This window comes from Pelecanus crispus, chromosome 7 (genome assembly GCF_030463565.1).
Source record: "Pelecanus crispus isolate bPelCri1 chromosome 7, bPelCri1.pri, whole genome shotgun sequence".
Classification (NCBI taxonomy): Eukaryota; Metazoa; Chordata; class Aves; order Pelecaniformes; family Pelecanidae; genus Pelecanus; species Pelecanus crispus.
The window spans coordinates 20,638,772-20,656,836 of NC_134649.1; the positions used below are offsets into that span (position 1 = coordinate 20,638,772).

Sequence of the window (18,065 nt, forward strand, 5' to 3'; positions counted from 1 at the left end):
CCTACGGTCAGTTTAGGGTCCTTTGAATGTGCTGTGTATGCTTCCTGTACTGTCCCAATCTTGGGGTGGCTGAGGAAGCCTGGGAAACGCAGTGGGATTTTTTTGCTATGGCAGCACACAGCATCATTGTCTGGAAAACTCAAAGCCGGTAAAAACCAGAAGGAAAATTCTAGGCAACATCTGGATACGGAGAAGACGGAATTAGAAAGCATGAACTTAATGCTGCTTTTATTCTTCGTAGTCTGTACTGTTTTCTCAGTTCTATTAATACTTGAATATTGCCAGTGGCAACAGATGATCATTTTTGTTGTTGGCACATTGGATCCTTATCTAGAAAAGACAGAGACTGCTGTTTGCATTAATACCCTGCTGTCTCACCCTGGGCAAGAGTGAGAAAAGAATATGCTAAGGACACTGTGGTGTTTGTACTTAAAAGTTTTCTTCCTTTATTGGAAAACAGGTCTGTCTTTAAACAATTATTACTAATTGGTAACTTGCTTATGCAAATAATAAATTTGTTTTTTAAAAAACAACATATACACAAATATCGTGCTGTCATTAGTTCTTTGCCACAGATGTTGTTTGTGGTAGATTTGGGGAGGGGAAAAAAGTTTTATTGGAACACTTTGAATACGTATTTGGTAATGTGGATTTGCATGTAGTCTTTGGTGCTAAGTAATACATTCATTTTGAGATTCTGCTACTAAAAGATAGTCTAGCTTTTAAATTATGTTAGAACAATGAAGAATGCCCCAAAATTTGATGAGCTTTCAGTGGGATATTTTGTAGACAATGGAATGTGTCCAAGTGTTGCAGATTCTAGAAATCACAGATGCAACACTGTCCACATTTGTCTTCCCTCTCCTCCCCAGCCCACCCTGAAGATTATTTGGCAAAAAGCAAGCTCATCTGTGGGTGATATTGCTCTAACCTGTTGAAACTCCTAGACTGTAAATGGTGTATATTTTGCTTCTCTCCCTTCAACACATTGCTTTTTCTTTGCACAGTCTAACTTCACCATTTCTTTCCCAAATAAATGCTGCTGTTTGTCTTTCAAAAACCCTCCTGGCCACCAGAAAACCCCACCAAGACAGCAGGCTAGTGCTGGTGACTTAAAAACAACCTGCAGGCTGCCACACTGTGCGTATTAGACATGGAACTAGATGGATAAGGATTGGTATTTTCATTTTTTCAAAGGCACTTTAGGGAAATTGCTGTCCAGTTCTCACTGAACATTATTGGAGTGTGAATATTTAACATATATACACACAAATACTTTGCAATAAAAGCCTGTGATTAACTCTGTGCTATTCTAGATTTATTTGGACAGGAAAAGATGTAGTATAGTTTTCTGTTGACAGGAATGAGTAAGAAAAAGGTTTTGTGTCAAGGTGGAGCTTCAAGGCGGTTTGAGCTGGTGAGGTTTGGCTCTGAAACCACACTTTTCAAACAGTGTAGTTTATTGTTCAAATCTATGCTGATACAACAGTAACAGCTCTGTGGGGAGAAAGCTGGGGAGCAATGGTCTTTCTTTAACTTAACCATTCTCATTTCCAGGGAAGCACCACTGCCCTTTGTGCCACAGGCCTTCGGAACCTGGGGAATACGTGTTTCATGAATGCAATCCTTCAGTCACTCAGGTACGTCCGAAGCTTTCCCCACACCTCTGTGAGAGTGGTTGTGTGCTGTAGCATTAGGCAAGGCAATCTGGCAAGTTCCCACTGTATGAGAGTGTACCTGGATTTGCAGGAACGGGTGTGTGCAGGTACCATAAAGCTGTGTTTTGCAGTGTGAGGGACCTCCTGTGAGGCAGCGTTCCAGAGGAAGCCTGCCGCATCCTCAGTGGAAAAGGAGACTGCCCTTTCGTTGCTGAGGATGTAGAAACATGTTGATGCTTATGGTCGCTGTGAAAGCAGAGACAGTGCTTTGAGGCATGGGGTCTCATGGAAGCGGGTAGGAGAACAGTTTCTGCAGTGCTGAGATGTTAGACCTCATTTCATTGCTGCCAGGACCACCCTACTCTCTAATTGTCCTTTGGCATTTCTGAATTTGCCTACTTCACTGGGACACTACTGAGTCTGCCTATAGCTGGACTAATCGGTCTCCATTTTCTTTTCCATCATTCAGGGTTCACTGGCAGGAGTTGAGGCACGTGCCTCATGTTCCATTACTGGGACTGCGGTAGCAGAGGTTAGGATGATAGGTGTTGGCAGACATGGAGTTAACCTCCTCAGCAGATGCAGTCTGGTTTGTTAGGGAATGCCTTCCGATACCTCTGTCTGTCGTGGTATCTCTTGGTCAAAGCAGAGCCAAAATGTAATTATTTCAGGTAGTTGGGCTGATGATGTTTACAGATCTGCTTGGTCATTTACAGAAGATGAGTATTTGCTACAGTATTTCTTGCATCTTGAATTGTTCACGATTGCCATCCTCTACCACTTCATGAAGTTGTGTTTATACATTTCAAAGAACAGGCTCCAGAATACATAATATTCTCTTCATTTTCTGCCCTTTAAGGATTTCATTCATTTTTCCTTCTTTTGTAGTAACATTCAACAGTTCTGCTGTTACTTCAAAGAGTTGCCTGCTGTGGAGCTGAGGAATGGGAAGACAGCAGGCAGGCGAACTTACCATACCAGGAGCCAGGGGGATAACAATGTGTAAGCTGCATGTTCCTTGTTAGCACTGAACTTTACAGAAAAGAGAAAATGGTTGGGTAATAGAGCCACTATACGCTTTCAGTGTTGCAGAATCGTAGAAAAATGATTCATGGGAGGACAGCATCTTAGAAAAATAGTTGGCTATACAGAAAAAGGAACTTACATAAGCAAACTGCAAGCGATACAGGTCTGGTGCTGCAGGGGTAAGCAGTCAGATACATCGGAAAGCACTGGAGTGTAACTGCATTTATAGCACGGTTAAGAAGTGCTCATTACATGTACTCCAGACATTACATTACTTACTTACAGCTAAAATACAGTCCTGGGGAGATGTGTCTGCAAGTGAACATATTAAAAAAAAAAACAACAAACCAACGAAAACAAAACCAAACAAAAAACAACAAAAAACCAACAAACTCCCAACCCCCCCCCCCCCCCCCCCCCCGAGTAGGTGATTCACAATCTGTAGCTTGTTTGAGCAAGTGTTAAAGGGACGATGTTAGCAGTCTACAGTAAAATGGCGAAAGGTGGACAGATTTCCAGGTGAGTCCTCAACATCTGAAATGTAATTTTCCTAACCTGTGTGTCTCTCCAGTGTTATGGGTAGGATTTTGGACATAAAATCTTTGAAGTACTAGAAAGGGTATTTACCCAATCATTGCAATATTAACCAAAGTAATGTCTGGTATTTGTACCATTGCGCTAGTAATAAACCTGTAAGGGTTATAACACAAACCCATATTAATCATCAGCTTGTACTTTCTTTTCAGTTCATTGGTGGAAGAATTCAGAAAGACACTCTGTGCTTTATGGCAAGGAAGCCAAACTGCATTTAGTCCAGAGTCTTTATTTTATGTTGTTTGGAAAATCATGCCAAATTTTAGGTAAGTTTTGTAGAATAAGAACGATATTCTTGATTGCATCCTTGTATTGCTGGTGTCCTGCTCTAAAATTTGCTGAATCCGTGGGATATACTCTATGCAGCTTTCCCATATGCCCGCAAACATACTTTGAAAAGGATCTTCACTTTGATCAACAGTTTTGTGTTCATCGGTAGTGCGCTTTTTTTTTTCCCCTGCCCTTCATGCTACATGTAGCAGTGTCAGAGAGGACAAACATCTCAAATACTGAACTAGTAGTAGTACCTTTGAGCCAGTGCTCCAAAGGGCAGAAGAATCAAGATAATGACTGGTAGGAAGTGCCAAGTGCATGGTGTTGACAGAATCAAGCTTGGCTGCAATAAGAAAGTGATGTAGTCAGATTAAAAAAGGTATAGCACCTGCAGGCCTAAATGCAAACATACTGGCTGAAACTTCCTTGATTCTCTCAAAATACTGTAGTCATCAGCTGGACGTGAAATAAGGGCTGTAAGAAAAAAGTCTTGTGCATAGTAGGTGTCTTGTGCCCATACTGACAAAAAAGACGATAAAAAGAAAGGGAAAAAGAAGGTTACCCAAGTAAATCAAAGTATCGTTCCTCTCCAAGGTCTCCCTGTCCTGGCCCCTGAACCTCTTTCAAAGGAGCACTGAAACCTGTTAGGATATATTGTGACGAAGGTAAGTTGCTCCGTGTTCTCAGGTAGTAGTTATCTGTTACATCTCCAGCAGTGCTGAAAAGATGCTGTGAACACACGTGCTCAACGAGTAACCTGAATAACACAAATCTGTTTTACTCTGTTCTTCACACTGCCAAATGTGTTTCACTTGGCTTATGAGAATCAAGGAAGTTTAACACCAGTAGTTGCAAGCAGTGACCAAAACATACTAGGCAAATGAGCATCATCCATCATGTTCTTGACCAGTTTCCCTATTACAGTCCTCACTATAATTCTTTATAATTCTTGTTAGACTAAGTGAGAAACCAGTTCATTAAAGTTCCTCAAGCAGATTTTCAGCACTGTGGGTTCTATCACAGCTTTTAAAAGAAAAAGTGCTGTTGTTTGGGGTTCTTCCCCTCCCCTTTTTATTCCCAGTTAGCTGGGAACATGTCCATGATTAATTGGTAAGAGAACTCATTCAATCACACGGAGAATAAGAGTCAGCTGCTCAGTAGATCCCTGCTCCCACATGATCCAGGGAGAAAATTTGAATTTGTTCAGTGCTTAATTGTACCTTGTAAAAGCTAATGATGCTACAATTCTAATTCTACCTTGTACGCTTTTTGAGACTAGGAGAAGGTGGATGGGCGTACACGTGGTAGGAAGCTTGGAGCCAGCAGCATGTTAACAGCAAGCCAGCCACTTTGGCTTGTGCGTATGAAGCCTGAAGTGATGGGGCAGGGGGAAGAAACATGGTTGGAAACGTTGTTTAATTGTTTTAGCCCAAAGAGATTTCAGTTGTCATGTCATGCCTGTCTTCAAGGACTGCAAGTGTTGTTCTTCTTACAGCACTTGCTGTAAGTGGCTGTAGAAAAAAACCTGCTGATGATGCACTCCATGGCCCTCTGTCTCGTATTGCATACAGGGAGTAGAGAATATCATTTACAGTTACTATAAGCACAACTGGAGTGCCTCTGAGCTCTAATGCTGCTGTGCCAGTCCTGCTCCTTGACTGTTGGACAAAGTCTGCTGCTGTCGTTCTGCTGCATGCCGAGATAGTTCTCTAGCCTCGTGCCGAGTTGTGAGATGTGCATTTTGCTGATTTACTGCTGTATAAATAGTATGCTCTATTTTCCTAGTAACTGTTCCTGTTTATATCCTATCTTGTTGCTGGTAGGAAAAGGAGTGTCAGAGGTGGGCTTGAATTGAGTTGCTTCAGGTGGATGGAGATCAGTTTTATTACACAAGCTGACTATCAGAGAAACCATGCTTTTTGCTGACAGGCTTTTAGATCACAGTTTATTTTAAACAGTGCATCGTCCATATCATCATGGTCTTTTCAAGATCTGTATCTATACTTACGCTTTTTAACAAATCCACAGAATCTTTCATCTATAATTAACATATTTGTATGCAAGTATAAACACGTGCACCAGGAGTACAACCAACAATGTGGAATGATTCCAAAGGTTATTTCATCGAATTTGTTGCAGAGCAAGGGTGCCACATACCTCAGAGCTCTTTTATGAGGAGCTGAATGTTGAAAAGGTGTCTGAAGCAAAGACTTTCCATAAATTTCCTCTTCAGCTGTTTATTATGATTGCCTGTATGTTTATTAAATTGAAGATATCTGTGTTCAGTAAACTAAGCAAATCTGTGTTATCTCAGCAACTTCAAAATTATCCTACAGTGTGCACAGTTGACATGCAGCTTTGAAGCCGAGTTCTGTTTTAATACCTTTTTTCATAGTAGCGTATAATTATGTTGCAACTTTGGGAGAATAAGTCCTATTGTGGGCTGTACAGGACTCTGGCCTGTTGAAGCACAGCAGCGTTTCTGTGTGCCAGTTTTTCTGTCGTAAAAGATAGGTAGTGCTGCTGATGGTTTTCAGGGTGCTGTAAGATCTACACGCAAACTCGGTGATTTTGTTTAAAGCTGCTAGTTTGGAAGAAAACGTTACTGTAATTCTACAAGATGAAAAGGCTTTATTTCCTTTTTATTTTGTTATCTCTTAGCAATACTTGTGTAGGACATACCTACGTTCTTCACTAAGCACATCAGCCTCACCTTGCGTACTTCTGCTGCACTGAGTCTGTTCTCATTTCTCTCCAGTTCTGGGTTCTGTGCCATGAGTCTTACAGACATTTTCCCTCCCCTGGGCAGTAGCATAAAAACCATCTCCTGTTCTTTCCCAGGCATTCCTGTGTGACAGTTACTGCCAATACTTACGTGGAATAGCGAGGAGGAAAAGGGGCAGGGGAGGCATGATAAAGCAGCTTAAAAGAATGGACAAGAGGAAAAGCCAGCTCTACTATGTAGGGATTTTTGTAACTAGGCCTACAAAGACTTGCACATAATTATGTCAGTGTCACACAAAGCTTTCCCTGTTTTACTGTGTATGCTTTCAGACTTCATCTCAGTTGTACATCTTATAGCAAATGAATAGCAGTTGTTGTTTGTTAAATTTGATGCATGATTTAGCTTAAATAATTTTAAAGGCATATTTTACCCTGATGGCCTCTGTGTTCCCTTCGATTAGGTTTGTTAGTGGTGAAATAATGGTGACTCTTTGAGCAGCATTGCTGCTGATGGCATGACACATCTGAGACTGGAGCCCTATCCTACCAAGTCCAAATGCTCAAGAGATGCTCTGGATATCCCACCGTTACCGCCCTCTCAAAAACAAACCCAAAGATTAAATTCCTGGCTTTGGTGGGGAGGGGAACAAACAGGCAAGCAAACACCTCGAACTGCCAAAGTGAGGGGGATCAGTGGCTGAACGAAAACCACTCGGAAATACTGACCCTGAATCCCACGTGAACAATACATTTTGTTGTGGCTTTCTTTTGAATCTCACCAGGTTTGAGATGTCAATATATTGACTATAATTTATAGTAGTTTCAAAGTAGGGGTGAATAGTGTGCAGCCTGAACCCGATTCATAACAATTCTGTGGAGGTACTAATCAGATTTAGTCAGTAGCAAAGAAAAAGGAGAAAGGCTTTGTGTGAGTGAGGGGAAGTCACTGCTACCATTGTGTATTTTTAAGTAACATGTATGTGAGTCCTAGGATGGTACTAGCAGAGACTGAGTTTGGTGAGGCCAATTAACATTAGCCAAATACGTGAGCAAATGTTATGTCTCTGCTGCTCCCTGTTTATTTTCTAAAAGGTCTCTTCATATCTAAAACGTATATTCTTAAATGTTTCTCCATCCTCAAAAATGAGATGCAAAGAGAGAGTGAGCGAGTGAGCTGTGAAGGACCAAAAAATTGCTTAGTTTGTCTAGACATAGCCATATGTTTTCAAATGCCACTTGGAAAACTTTTTTGGTACAAAATGTATATGTCTGTAAAGTCTGCTCAGTATTATTAAACAAGCAAAGGTTCTTTCATGTGACCCTGGTGCTCTCTATGTGTCAAGCAATCTGTATATTTGGTGATTTTGTTGCTGTTGTTTCCTTTTCTCTTAAGGGGGTACCAGCAACAGGATGCCCACGAGTTCATGCGTTACCTTTTGGACCATCTACACCTGGAACTCCAGGGTGGCTTCAATGGCGTTTCACGTTCAGTAATTTTGCAAGAAAATTCTAGTCTGTCTGCAAGCAACAAATGTTGCATGTAAGAAGTGTTCTTTAATTTGTTCAAAACCTTAATGCCTTTGTATGGGTCTGTGTGAAGTGGATCAGAAATTTGAAATTCATGGTTCATTGTTTAAGTTCTCTTTAGTGCCTCTGTAATGTTCCTAATTACAAAGCTACAGGTTATAAAGGATTAGCATCCTATAGGATGTGCTTTCTTTCAAAAGGATCAGCATTTTTCATAGGTGTGAGTGAGCATACAGGCTCAGTTGTAAACACATTTTAATTCATTAGTCTTTCAGAAATAAAAAGAACGAACTTTGCATTTTCTATTCTATACCCGTATAGAATTCTTTGTTCAGACAAGCTCATTGTCTTAGGGTGACAGATAGCCTGAAGGATACAGGAGCAAAAAAGATGACCAAGTATTTATAGGTTTAAGTTATCAGCAGACCTCCTGGATTAACGAGTGAGCAATGCAGTTACAGTTTGAAGTCAGTTTTCCTGCAGATGATCTTGCTATATTTACATATCACTTGACACAGTTAAAGCTGTTGTATTTTTTTCCTGGTAATTTTGATTTTCGTGTTACTGTGTGTCTTGAAACAGAGGTAATCCATGTGTTTCACTCCTCTTTCTGTACTTCTCAAAATACTGTTGTTTCTGAATTCTGTCCCAGGTGTGTTTTCTCTCAGATTGAAACTGTCACAGAGAGAAAACATTTTAATTTGCTTCAGGAAGGAATGTTAAGTCAGTTCAGCCTGCACACTTGGTCTCTAAGTCCTTGGATTCCCTACATAAGAGTTGAGTGAGTTTTCCCTTCCTGTACCCATTAGGACATAGTAAGCAGGTCTCGAAGTGCAGGATTTTATAGATGCTTCATTAGCGAAAGCCTAGAGTTTGGACTGTGCTCTTTAGCACATTTATGTTGCTTTGATGATGCTTTAAAAATCCCACAAAGGAATCCTAAAATGTTCTTAGAATTGAAGTGTATTTGAAAACTAAACCAATTTTGTTTTGTCAACATTTTGAATGTCAAAACCCAAGGAGAATTTAAACTTTGTTCGCTGTAAATTTGTCTTGAGAATGGCTGTTCAAATGCATGGTGAAGTAGAATTAAGCTGCCTTCTGTCAAGGGCAAATTAAGGTCACATACACTTAAATGCCTACAGTAAAGAAATATGCTGCTGTGAATGCTTTCTTCTTGAGCCATGGCTTATTTGGGTAGCCATTTCCTTCTGCTCAACAAGAAGTGTTCAAATTAACTGTAAAGATGTAGGTGGAGTGCAGATAAGGAACACTGGTTTCTGCAGGCTTGTGGTGTCAGATCTGCAAGCACAAACTAGCAAGTTTAGAAGTTGTATAATAATATAACTTAAAAATGTTTTGGTTGGTTTTTTTAATTGGACTATGAGAAGTAAGTCCATTACATAATCTGCTGAAAAGATTGAGTAATGAAAGTATGATGCATGTTGTTTATATCTTAATGCAACTTAAGCTGTCTTTGGAAGTGCAGAAATGTGCTTTAAGAAGTCATAATTACTTGTAACAAAGGGTAGAGAATTAAAACAAAAATATGCTCGACCTACCTAAGAGGGAAGACTTTTTGTTTCAGAAACAGCCTTAATTTGGGGTTAAAATATACTGTGCCCCGTAAGCATCAGCTCTCCACTATAGAAATGCAGTCAACTGGAATGCTTTCAACACTGAAATTTTGAGCATCTGCTTAGAGCGTACACGGTTCACACTTTCTTCAGGTACAAGATAAAGCAAAAGTATCATAGCAGCTAAATACTTGCTCTGCACAGTTCTGGGGTGAATGAAATGCTGAGTGGATGAACTCAGTCACTGTTTGTTACACAGGGACAAAATGGCTCTGCCTAGTAGTAGTGAGTTGTAAGCTGTAAACATGTAACAGGTATTGAAAATTAAGCTCAGACATTCTGACTGACTTTACCTCTCTGGCGTGGTTTGTCTAGAAATGGAGCGTCTACTGTTGTCACAGCGATTTTTGGAGGCATTCTTCAAAATGAAGTCAACTGCCTAATATGTGGGACTGAATCTAGAAAGTTTGACCCATTCCTAGGTAAGGTGCCTCTTGCTTTCAAAATACCAGGTGACTTAAGGTAGAAAAATAAATCTGAAGCTTGATATATTTAGCTATCACATGACTGAACCAGAGTTTTAGCCTGAAAAGATTAAGCATCATTTTATTCAGCCCTAATTTTTTTTTAATCTGTGTTTTTCTAGACCTTTCGCTAGATATTCCAAGTCAGTTCAGAAATAAACGTACTAAAAATCAAGAAAATGGACCAATGTGCACACTACGAGGTAAGAGTGCTTGGATAATGAAATCATTACCAGGACTAACAATATATACTCTCCAGAGTAGCTACCTCAGAGGAGCCAGGCTTTCACCTAGGGTGTGACTTGGTGCCACATGCCATCTAATTTTATGAGATTCTGGGGTTGGTAAGAAGGTGCCAAAATAATTTTCTATGCAGGTTTTACCCCAGTCACTGTGTATTGATATGCTACTATGATAAAACTGGGGCTGAGAAGTGCTTCAGGAGGTCAGCTAAGAGGATTCCAGCAGAGGTTTTTCTTTGTGGTCAGAGTGTTTTTAATGGATTACAGTCTTCCCTTCAACACTCAATCTGCATTGTTGCCTACTGGCATTTGCTAAGGCTCTGTGCTTAGAAGTGTGTGCCCCTTGAGCATATTAAGGATGGCTCTTGGGTGTTCTGCTTTTTAAACAACATAAATACAATCCTGTTGTTATTGACCTTGTTTAAAAAGATGTTAATTTTTTACAGATTTTACAGATTTGTGTGTATACTTGCTGCAGATTGTGAAATGTTAATCAAAACCCCATTATTTTCTCTGTTCACTTTGTACCTAAAATCAAATCACATTTCAAAGTTGAATATTCTTTGTTAGAAAGTCATTTAGTTTCTTTTGAAAACAGTTGTGCTGAATGTTGGACAGAATCTTGTTTGAAAAATGGAGATTTTGTGAATGCCTCTTTTCCTCTTGAACTGCTTATAGCTGTTTTCAGGAACAGGGAATGCTGCATGTTGCAAGATGTTATTGTATTAAAACACATTATTACACAGCTTTTTGCTGCACAAATCTATATAACTAGAATGATTGCAGGAGATATGCACACCTTCTCTATATTGTTGTATTTCATGTTACAAAAATCACTCAATGTCATCTTGAATCAGGTTTCTTTGTGTGGTGTTTTGGGTTTTTTTTGTATCTTGTTCTTTTTTAGATTGTCTTCGCAGTTTTACAGACCTGGAAGAACTTGATGAGACAGAGCTGTATATGTGTCACAAATGCAAAAAGAAACAGAAGTCCACCAAAAAATTCTGGATTCAGAAACTACCAAAGGTTTGTATAAGTATGAAAAGTAACAGCGTGACAATCCATCAAAGGATATAATGCCACTGTTAGTAGACCAATGCCTAACAACTCTCCCATAGGCCATTGCAGATGCCTCACACAAAGTTCAACCTCTTCCTCTAATGCATACTTTTTTTTTTTTTTTTTAATCCTCTAGGTGCTATGCTTACACTTGAAACGATTTCACTGGACAGCATATTTGAGAAACAAGGTTGATACATATGTTGAGTTTCCCTTACGAGGCCTAGACATGAAATGCTACTTGTTAGAGGTATGAAGACTCACTGATACTTTCTGTAGAATTTCTTCTATGACATATGTCTTTATCACAAATTATATTAGGTGCTACTGCAATCTGAAGAGTTTTCTGTCTTTTTACCCACAGCCTGAAAACAGTGGCCCAGAAAGCTGCCTGTACGACCTTGCGGCTGTTGTTGTGCATCATGGTTCAGGGTGAGTACATGGAGTAAGCCTGCTTCTTGGCAGGGACCATCTCCCCACTGAAGTACATGCAGAGTTAATTAAGGTTTTTCTGTCCCCAGTGAATGTCTGTATTTTCACTGGTAGAAATAAGCAGTAACTTAGAAACTTACATGGAACTAAGCTGAATTAACTTCAGATAGATCTATACAGGTATTCCTGCGAATGCCCACTGGCAGTCTTTGGGGGTAATGACTAGAAGTGTGGGATGGAATGAAAATAGTCTACTCCCTGTAGGAATGGAAAGCCCTAAACCAACGGAGTGAATCAGGGGGCCTTCCAGAAGGTAATGCCTCATTTTGAAATTTGTAGTACAAAGCAGAAATGTTTTTTTCCTCTTTTATTCACTTTGAAAGGCGCACGTGCATTTATGCCAAAAAGGTGCGTGTGCATGTTTGGAACAAATGGAGACTTAAGATCGGCACAGTGAAAGCAATTATCCTACAGGAGTGAACTTCAAAGTGAATACCAATAGGCATGCCACAAGGCTGGCTAGTGTTCGTATTTTGAAGTAAAATTGCTGGGTGCGTTTTGTTTTGGTTTTTCCTTTTCCCAGCCCTGGACGGATCTGTTGAGAGTAACAGTAGTAGGGAGAAGACAACTGTTTATCCCGAGAGAAATGTGTTCTTGTCATTTAGGTAATCACTCTCTGGGTGCGAGCAGTGAAAGGAGTTTTCTTAAAGAAATCAAACCCCATTAATCAAAACCTTGGTGATACCTGAATTTAATTCAAAGATGTGAAACAAAAAGTTCTGTCCAGAAAGCCCCTCCTTTTGCTTTCTCTAGAGGAATGGTCTGGACTTCAGAAAGATTTGACTACTAAAGGCAGCCCTTGCAGCACCACAGTGCATCTGAGTGGTGCTTCAAAGTTGTAGGAGAACCGTATGGCCAGCAAAGGAAAACTGGTTGTGATTAGAATGGAATTGTTAGATGGTTGGAAACATTGAGCGTGTGTTCTAACATGTAAGCAAGCGAAAACAGGCCTTATCTTGGGGTGGGAGGGTAATGAAAATTGGGCTTGTAGTTCTGGTATCTTAGATTCAAGAAATATGACTCCAAGATGTGGATCTGTTTAAGATGAACTTGAAAAATTTTCTTCTTGGTATTCTGGGATTGGTTTTGCTGTGAGTGCTTTTGATTATGTTTAGACTATGTGAGTCTCTCTAGACCTAAATGGGGAAGATTTCTGAAAATAGAGCATAGTAAAATTTTTATAGCTAATGCTTGAATAGTAACAGGTAATAGACCTGATTTTTATGTAGGCGAACATGGAAATTCAGTGTTGCGAGAAGCCTTGCTTGCACAAAAAGTATGGGATGCTAGTAAGTTCATATAAAAAGCCTTTCAACTCATCCCAGTGAGTGATTATTTTACTCAACGCAAAACTCTGAGCCCCACAGATTAAGAAGGGAAGCATCTTACCAACTGTTATGGAGGGCTGTCAGTTTGTTTCTTCCTCTGGTTCCTGGAGTCTCTTAGCCCTAATAGAAAATGCATCAGAGAATGAGGTGGTGTGTCTCCTCCTGATTGTCCTTTCTTTCCCCGCCTGCCCCCTGCTGACAGCGTTGGCTCTGGACATTACACCGCATATGCAGCTCACGAAGGCCGTTGGTTCCATTTCAACGACAGTACTGTAACTTTGACCGATGAGGAGACTGTGGTAAAGGCCAAGGCCTACATCCTCTTCTACGTGGAACGGCAAGCCAAATCTGGATCAGATAAACTTTAATACCTCCTTTTAATTCTCGCTTATCAAGTTCACCGGACAAAACATTTCCATTTTTCCATAAATACTTGATCCAAGACTATTAATTTCATTGTGCACTTTTCAATTTCCTCTTGTGGGTTTGTTTTGTTGTGTCAATGGTAGCATTTGACTTACTGAACTTGGACACAAACTAACTTTTTTTTTTTTTTTTTTAGTTATACCAGAAAACCTCAGCAGATTTTGATTTGCTGCTTTAGTTGTGATAACTCAATTTTTATATATATAGTTTCATGAAATACTTAGTTATTTGACTTTTTTTATATTAATGTTTTCAGTTCTCACTTTCTAAAGGCACATTTACATCAGAGAAGCTTTCTATCCTCCTTACAAGCAAGATAAATGTGCTTCTGATTATGAAGAGCAATACAACTTCATGCTGTTCTCACAGCTGTTATGTAGATATGATTTAATCTCTTTAAAAATCAAGGAATTGTTTGCACGTACTATTTTCCCTCGTGCAAGAAACTAAACAGCGACCTCTGAACAATCATTCTTTGTCTGCAGAAGAGAGGAGATGTGGCATCATTAAATAGACCAGGTAATTGCTGCTATATTGATGTGTATTCAGGCTGCTGACTTTCAGGAATCATTGTAAATAAACAGTTGGTTCAATTGTATCTATACTGCAGTTTAATTCAAGTATTCCTCACATATGCTCTGCTCTCCCCCCTTCAAATTTAAAAAAAAAAAATCTTAAAATATATACCTAAGTTGTGTTGAGATTTATGTTTTTTTAACCTGAATTGCCTTAGACATCTCTTGTTTTAGACTGTCATCCTGAAATTTGATCACGAACACTTAACTTGCTTGGAAACTTCATGGCAGTGGGACCCCAACTCTCCTTCCTGGTGGGAATTGGGAGTATGCCCCCAAGTTTGGGGGTTGTGGGAACAGTCTTAGGTCTAAATATAGCTCCTGTCCACGAAATGCCTGCAGTTCACTTAAAACTGAAAGGAAGGGGATGGTGTTCCAGATGCTCTGCATGACAATTGTTTACCAGTTCAAATGCAAACTAAAGGGAAGATGCTCAGTTTCACAGCACAGCCTGCCTGATGGGAGTTGATGAGCCAAGACTGCTCTTTGACTGGAGCAGACTCTGTAGCTGTAGTACTTAGGCACTGGCCCAGTGTGGTGTCTTCGTTTATGGTCTCTAGATGAACACTGGAGACATGATACAGGTTCTAAAACTTGGCTATGTAATGGAGAAAGACTTATGTTAAAAAAAAAAAAAAAACAACCCACCCTGAATTTCAGCTGTACTGCCATTCTGGAGAGTGCAAGTCAGCTAATAAGATTTAAAAAAGGTGGACAGGAAATCCACTCTTGCAAAAGCCAGGAGGCCCACAAAAATCTGAAATTCGACAAACGCTACATTTCAGTTCTCTTCCCCCAGCCCATCCTTTCTAGCTAGCCCCTGTGTGCTTAGCAGGGAACTGGACACTCCTAAAATCTCAAAAGCGTGGTAGTAAGAGTAGAATTTACTTAACGTAGAGTCACACAATCAAACACTGCCTTTTAGGTGTGGTACTGGTAAAATATAGGATTCTGAAAACACACAAGAACTCAAGTAAAATGTGATGAGCCTTTCTAGTTAATGCTTCTGAAAGACATTGTAGTACACAGTAAAAATTTCCCCTACAGATTGTACCATAGCTCAACCTGGTGCATATGGAGTACACATCAATTTCCTTGCTGTGGGTTACCTGCTAGCTGTACATTGACAAGTATAATGAGAAGTCACGATCAGATGTTTTTAAAAATGTAATTCTTCATAGCGTTTTCACAGCATCTTAAATCAGGAAAGAGAGAAGTTGGCTTAATATAAAACTGCAGAAGGCATTCAGCAGTGCTAATGGTGTATGAATATGTAAACTGTACACTAGTAAAACCTACTATTATTATTTGCTACATTAAGTGACATAAGAAGACATCCTTATATAAAGTTGAACAATAAATAGAACTATTCATTGCTTTAAATTGTACGTAGTTTGTAACCTACCATTTCTGTTTCTTGCAGCCAGAGCCTGCCTTCTAATCAGAATAGGTAGCTGTTATCATTTATACAGGCAGAAAAAGGTATTTGGCATTGGTGTGCAGGGCAAGTGAAGTATCTTATCATGTTATTACCCTGAAGGGCAGGTTAGTTGGGGAGTTAAGTAGATTCCATCTAATAGCTGCATTTTGTCTGTATGCTACTTGGATTGGATTGCTTTAGAATTTTAGTTTTGAGAATACAAAGCTTGAAATACAGAACTAGCTATGGGCCAGAAGCAGTTTAACTTACAGTAGTCAGGTGTATGTAGTGTTCTTGCAAACCAGTGATGTAAATGTGCCTTTTTTGTATTTTTAGAAACTTAAATTTGTAATCTTCAGCAACATTCACTTACTTTAAGCAGCTTGTACTTCTCCAGATAATTTTTTTGGGTCAGAGTTATTGTTCTCACTTAAGTATTTCTTTTCAGTAACAGTTGCTCTGTAACATTAAGGTCTTGGGCAATGGTACCCAGCATGGGCCATTTGAGACACAGCCATGGGAACACAATGCAATCATGTCAGTCTTGTTCTTGCAGCAGGTGGTGATAAGGACTTAGCCATATGCTTTGCTGGAACTAGTACATTGTAAATCCTTTCCTAATTTAACTTTCTCCTACTGCAAACCCAGATGGACAGTATGAACAGTTTGTTGTGGCAACACAAGTATTTCTCTTCCTGGTGGAGAACTTCGCTTATCCACTGTATTCTAGTCAGTGTGGTGTCAAAAAAAAAAAAAAAAAAAAGTAACTGAGCACTGAACCAGTAACATATACTGCACCTGGCCTAGTACTACATTTTTAACCTTACTTGTATATCCTATATTTATCTACTAGCTTGGGGGGGCGGGGGGGGAATATCTCATTTCATTTAAGCCAAATATTTCTTTTCTACTTACTGCTGATCATAGTACACACTAACTGGCAAGAATTTTTTTCTTGCTTGTGACTGCTCTGCAAGCAACAACTGCTCTCTACAGTTCAAAGACTTGCATATTTTTCACCAAAATTTGTCTGATCAAAGGTTGTCCTTTTGTTAGTAATTGTTTAGCCACGTATACAACTGGAGACAAGATCTATGTAAAACAAAACTGCAAAATGTCCAGCTCTCAGAGTACTGCTTTAGTGTGTTGTGTAGTGAGCTGTTACGTGCAGCACTATGCGAAACTCTAAGGCACTTATTACAAAGAGAGCTCCTTCTCAGAAGATGCTTGCCAGGTTGGTAACGTCAGCCTGAGAGGAGAGTTTAAAACTTTCAGACAGGCAGGGACAGTGGACTTCTATCAAAAGCAGGAGGCCAGTTATAAGGATTTTGCTCAATCAGTGGAAAGCATAACACGTGTTCAAAAGTTTCCCCAACGTTTCATTACTTAATGTGTCTGTCTTACTGATGAGGTAACCAGCACCTTGAAAACTGATTCCAATGTGCTTTAGGATATCCTCAAGTACTGTAGTGCCATAGTTGTAATTGTTTACCATTAAAATCTAGTGTGTAATTTTCCGTGAGGATTACTGACTGTGCTCATCTTGTGTGTTTCTGGAGCATTTCCAGGTTGAATGTGAATTCTCTCTCATTCACACAGTGTGTTTATGGAAAATGTGCCATTAAAGTGTCTCCTTTCCTTAGAAAATGAAACTCCTCTTGTCCTTCTGCAGGCTTGCAGAGTATTGTTAGTGTAAATCCTTTGAACACAGATGGCAGAGTATTTTAACTTGTTCTGGGGAAAACAAAATAAAGCAAATCTACCAAAACTTAACAACTAAACCCGAAGAGGACCTGCTGTTCAATTTTCAAGGGCCTTGTCACTCAACAGCTGTTAATTTTTATGTCAGATTGTGGTGTGTGTCCTCTGTGTGGTTGGAGAGTCCATCCTAGCAATGGGAACCTTGCCATTCCAAGTTTGCTTGTTTGTTGGTTTGTGGGTTTGTTTTTATAAATAATATTCCTGTGCTTATTACAACTCTGAGCAGTTTTGACTATTTAAACGTGCTCAAAAATGAAGGTAAACTCTAAAAAGAATGAAGGGTCAGAGTGAGAGTTGAAAATGCTAGTATGAGAATGAAGAACAGCAACTGCCAGCACACCATTTAAGCTGCTGTTTCCAGTGCCTGGCTTACCTGGTATGTGGAATTATCTACTCCTCTTGTCCCTTTTGTGGCTTCTTAAAGTACTCATGCTACTGTCCACAGCCTGTTTCTGAGTGTGGGTGGGGAGCAGGAATCGCCTTCTCATTTCAAAGAAAATACTAAATGACAAAGGATATGAAACCAAAAAGACTGGCAACTGTTAAGGACAGCTTACTGTACATAATAGAAAATTATGAACTCTAAACAGATCCACATTTGCCATTTTTTTGAGTCACCGTGTGTGCACATACACATTACTCAAGCACAGGTAAGACACTAAAATAATTGTTGTAGACTGCAAATGAAGTTCAAATCTTGTTTTTCAGAGTTGAATTTCAAGCTGCATTCTCGGGGTAAGAAGGAAAAGATTAACTTTGGTCCCACTCAACCTTGTCATATATTGAAACAAACCGAATTAAAAGGCATAGGCACATAAAATCTCCCAGCTACTAAAAAATGAGCAAGCCACTTCAGAAA

The 18,065-nt window shown here is 39.6% G+C and overlaps 1 protein-coding gene across 2 annotated transcripts in view; it reads left to right on the forward strand.

Annotated features, from left to right (window-relative positions):
* The window catches only part of USP3 (ubiquitin specific peptidase 3), a 44,701-nt gene extending 31,120 nt beyond the window's left edge, over window positions 1-13,581 (forward strand). For both annotated transcript variants that reach the window (XM_075713973.1, XM_075713974.1), the window contains 10 exons: window positions 1,558-1,640; window positions 2,547-2,660; window positions 3,431-3,544; window positions 7,669-7,815; window positions 9,755-9,861; window positions 10,026-10,106; window positions 11,053-11,171; window positions 11,341-11,454; window positions 11,569-11,636; window positions 13,227-13,581. In XM_075713973.1, the coding sequence (XP_075570088.1) occupies window positions 1,558-1,640; window positions 2,547-2,660; window positions 3,431-3,544; window positions 7,669-7,815; window positions 9,755-9,861; window positions 10,026-10,106; window positions 11,053-11,171; window positions 11,341-11,454; window positions 11,569-11,636; window positions 13,227-13,392 (1,113 nt within the window). In that variant the 3' untranslated portion in view covers window positions 13,393-13,581. The remainder of the gene's footprint in view (window positions 1-1,557; window positions 1,641-2,546; window positions 2,661-3,430; window positions 3,545-7,668; window positions 7,816-9,754; window positions 9,862-10,025; window positions 10,107-11,052; window positions 11,172-11,340; window positions 11,455-11,568; window positions 11,637-13,226) is intronic.
* Window positions 13,582-18,065: the final 4,484 nt, after the last annotated feature.